This window comes from Ctenocephalides felis, unplaced genomic scaffold (assembly GCF_003426905.1).
Source record: "Ctenocephalides felis isolate EL2017-DRISC unplaced genomic scaffold, ASM342690v1 CF-g0.4_SCAFFOLD_01604, whole genome shotgun sequence".
Lineage (NCBI taxonomy): Eukaryota > Metazoa > Arthropoda > Insecta > Siphonaptera > Pulicidae > Ctenocephalides > Ctenocephalides felis.
In genome coordinates this window covers 50,895,709-50,899,256 of record NW_020537758.1, presented here as the reverse complement: position 1 = coordinate 50,899,256, position 3,548 = coordinate 50,895,709, and the positions used below count along the sequence as shown (strand labels likewise).

Sequence of the window (3,548 nt, the reverse complement as noted above, 5' to 3'; positions counted from 1 at the left end):
AATATTTTATAGAAGTTGTAGTAATCGCAAAAAAATCGAGAATGAAAAATTTTATATAACTTTACGTTTCAAAATTTTCTGAACATTTTGGCATATCTTAGAAAAAATGGATGTATGAGTGTGTGTGTGTGTGTGCGGATACAATTTTTCGTCGACGATTTCGAAAACACGAATCAACCGATTTGAATGATTCAAAAAACATTCGATTCATATTGATAAGGAGACGTGCTGATTAGTTTTTGGCAAAGGCAGGTCTAGCCGTTCCAAAGATTCGGGGCGTGCCAAAAATGGTAACTCAGCTTCTAAGAGAACGGATCGTCCGATTTTAATAATTAAAAAAAGATTTTACTTGTATTGACAATATTATTTTTTTAACAGTATAGTACGAATTTATAGATGAAATAGTTATTACATAGTTTTAATACATAATTTGAAAATAACCTAAGATTTTTAACGATGCCAAGGGTAAGAAGAAAATATCGTAAAGATAGTATTCTTTGTGTGAAACTAGGTAATTTTATATAAATGAAATTTATTTATCACCCTATCCTACCTATTTCTAATTTGTTATAACTTTTTTAGAACGTTTGTCTTCTCGTATATTACAAAAATATAATGTCGACGTAAGTAACGTTAACCGTAGAAGTTTAAGAAATATTATATGTTCTCCCCAAGCAGTTAAAGAAAATGAAACAATATCTGGTGAGCAAAAAAAGTCAGTGAAAATTCCATCCAGTGGTAGCTCAGCTACTAAAAAAAGTGATAAAGGAACTCACCTACGAAGATATTCTGTGGTTGACCCAGAAAGGTCAGAATATGTAGTAGAAGCTATTAGATCAGTTACAATTTTTAATAACATTCCCAGATACGAAGTGAAATGGTTATATTGGGGAGAGGAATACAATACATATGAACCACAGCAGAATCTGAACTGTTCTGTAGCGCTACAAAGTTTTTTGGATAGCGAATACACTAAGTTTGAACCTGAAATTGAAGTCCTGATCAAAGAGCTTGCGGTAGGCCCCATGTTCACAGACAGTGCTTTAAAGGAATTTATAGTCACAGGTGTAACATTGGATGAAACACTACTAAAAAGTTATTTATTAGGCCTTATTGTAAATCCAAAAGCTAAAAATCATGTTAAAGTATTGCAAAGAGTACAAAGCTTGTTGCAGAAAAAAATATTTTTAGACAAACGAAAGTCTCAAATTGAAGCATTAAGAGAATGGGAAAATAAAATGAATGAGGTAGATATTAAAGGAAAACTAAGAGTTATAAATAATGTTGATTTTGAAGGACCCCCTGCTGATTTTACATATATTATACAAAATCTACCAGCTGACGATGTTAAAGTTTCCAACAACCCCTCAATAGGTTGCTCTTGTATGCCTTGTGGATTTAAGACAAATTGTTGTGGCAAATTGCATGGATCGGAGTATGCATATTTTGCTGAAAAACGTCTAAAACACACTGGAATATATATTTTTGAATGCAACAAGAAGTGTAAATGTGGACCTGAATGTAAAAACAGACTTGTACAAAAAGGCCGTACTAACAAGCTTTGTATTTTCAAAACCTCAAATGGGTGCGGATGGGGTGTGAAAACAGATCGACATATAAAAGCTGGTGATTTTGTTTGTGAATATGTTGGGGAGATCATTAAATCTGACGATGCTGAACAAAGGGGACAATTGTATGATAAAATGGGCGTTACATACTTGTTTGACTTGGATCATTTAAATCCTTCATCAGAAGCTTATACAATCGATGCATACAGATATGGAAATGTATCCCATTTTATTAATCATTCTTGTGAGCCAAATCTTTGTGTAGTTAATGTATGGGTTGATTGCCTAGATCCAAATTTATCTCGTTTGGCTCTATTCGCATTAGAAGACATTGAAAAAGGACAAGAAGTAACTATAGATTACAAATTCAGTGCCAATGTACCAATTGAAGACAATGTTATATCAGCTGAAAACTTGTATAATAATATTTCATCAACTAAATTTACTAAATCTTTATGTGATATATTGGATTCTGTCAATATCTTGAATAAAGACTATGGAAATACATTAGATTTACCTGATGCCGGCATAGGATTGTCCAATACTGATCCAGCTGAAAATGCTTGTTCCCAAAGCTCAAAGTTCATGCTTTGTAAATGTGGAGCAAAAAGTTGTAGAAGGATTTTGCGGTATTGTTAATAAAATTATTGTACTATAGTTTATTTATAAATTAATTTAAATCGAAAAAAAATTCTAAAAACAATGGTTTAGCAGTTTTCCTCTGTAACAATATGAAACAAAATTATTTGAATAATTAGAATTATTTATTTAATTTGAATATTCTGAACAACTATAAGATTTCTTTGCTGTTCTATTTCATTTTTTTGTAGATTTGCTTTACAGAAAGGTGTTGAGGAAAATAATGAGCAAATTCAAATTTTTATAGTAAATATAGAATATTCAATATTTATAGCTAATAAAATTTATTTGAAGGTATTTGGATTATAAACAGTTCAATCTGATAATAGACACTAGTCAGATTGTTCTCTAAAAAAATTCAAAAATATATAAAAAAAAATTGTACAAAATAAACTGAAATTAAATTCAAAATCTGTTACAAGATCTTTTGATGAGTTTGATATACTTTTTGATGATGGTTGGAGATTATTTAATGTTGTTTTATTTTCAAAGTGACGCTATGATATATAATTTATCTTTTTAAATATTCTGAATTGTATGTTAAAAATCTTATTAAAAATTTACTGAAAGTGTGAATGAATTTAGAATTCAAATGTATAATGCTTTCAAGGAATTTGTATTAATGTCACCATTCAACCTTGCAATCAATTTTATGTTTGAGATGAACTGGATTTTATCTTTACTCATATGCATTTTAAATTCAAATTGTTAAAATGTTAAATTTTTGAATAGTTAAATTTTAGGTTTTGTTGAATATCATATTCTTGGTATGAATTAGTTAATTTTTAGCAAACATTGTGTATATTAATTTGTTTAAATTGAATTAAATATTTTTATCAATTTTAGTGTTTGAACAATTTTAATGATACTTTTATAGATTTATTGATAAATCAGTTTAAAAATTAAAAATATGTAATATGCATTTATATATAAACTAGCTGTAAGTGGAATTCTGTCTTGAGGCATTTATGGCATCGTGCCTTAAGGCAAATTGCTGGAACTTCCCGTACCGAAATGTTCGAGGAATACTGAATGTTTTCAAATAGATTATTATAAATATTGTAACATTGTCTAATATTTATGAGAATTATATAAACTGAATTGCAGAGTTGAAAATATTTGTAAAGTATATTAGAACTATAGCCAGAATTAAAATAAAATCTGAAATATTTTTGATAAAACTAAAAAAAAAAAAAAAAAAAAAAAAAAAAAAAAAAAATTGAACAAAATTTTTTTTTCCAAAATCAATTATTTTGTTAAGACAAGCAGAAAGTTCTTTGAATCATTTAAATCGGACGCTTAGTTCTCTCAAAAACTGCCATTTTTTACATATTTAGCTCC

The 3,548-nt window shown here is 28.5% G+C and overlaps 1 protein-coding gene across 1 annotated transcript; it reads left to right on the top strand.

Moving 5' to 3' along the window:
* Positions 1 to 372: 372 nt before the first annotated feature.
* Positions 373 to 2,351, top strand: LOC113372577 (histone-lysine N-methyltransferase SUV39H2-like). Its single transcript, XM_026612925.1, has 2 exons — positions 373 to 511; positions 583 to 2,351. Exons 1-2 carry the CDS (start codon positions 457 to 459, stop codon positions 2,205 to 2,207), a joined length of 1,680 nt encoding a protein of 559 aa, XP_026468710.1. The 5' UTR covers positions 373 to 456; the 3' UTR covers positions 2,208 to 2,351.
* The last annotated feature ends 1,197 nt before the right edge of the window (positions 2,352 to 3,548 follow it).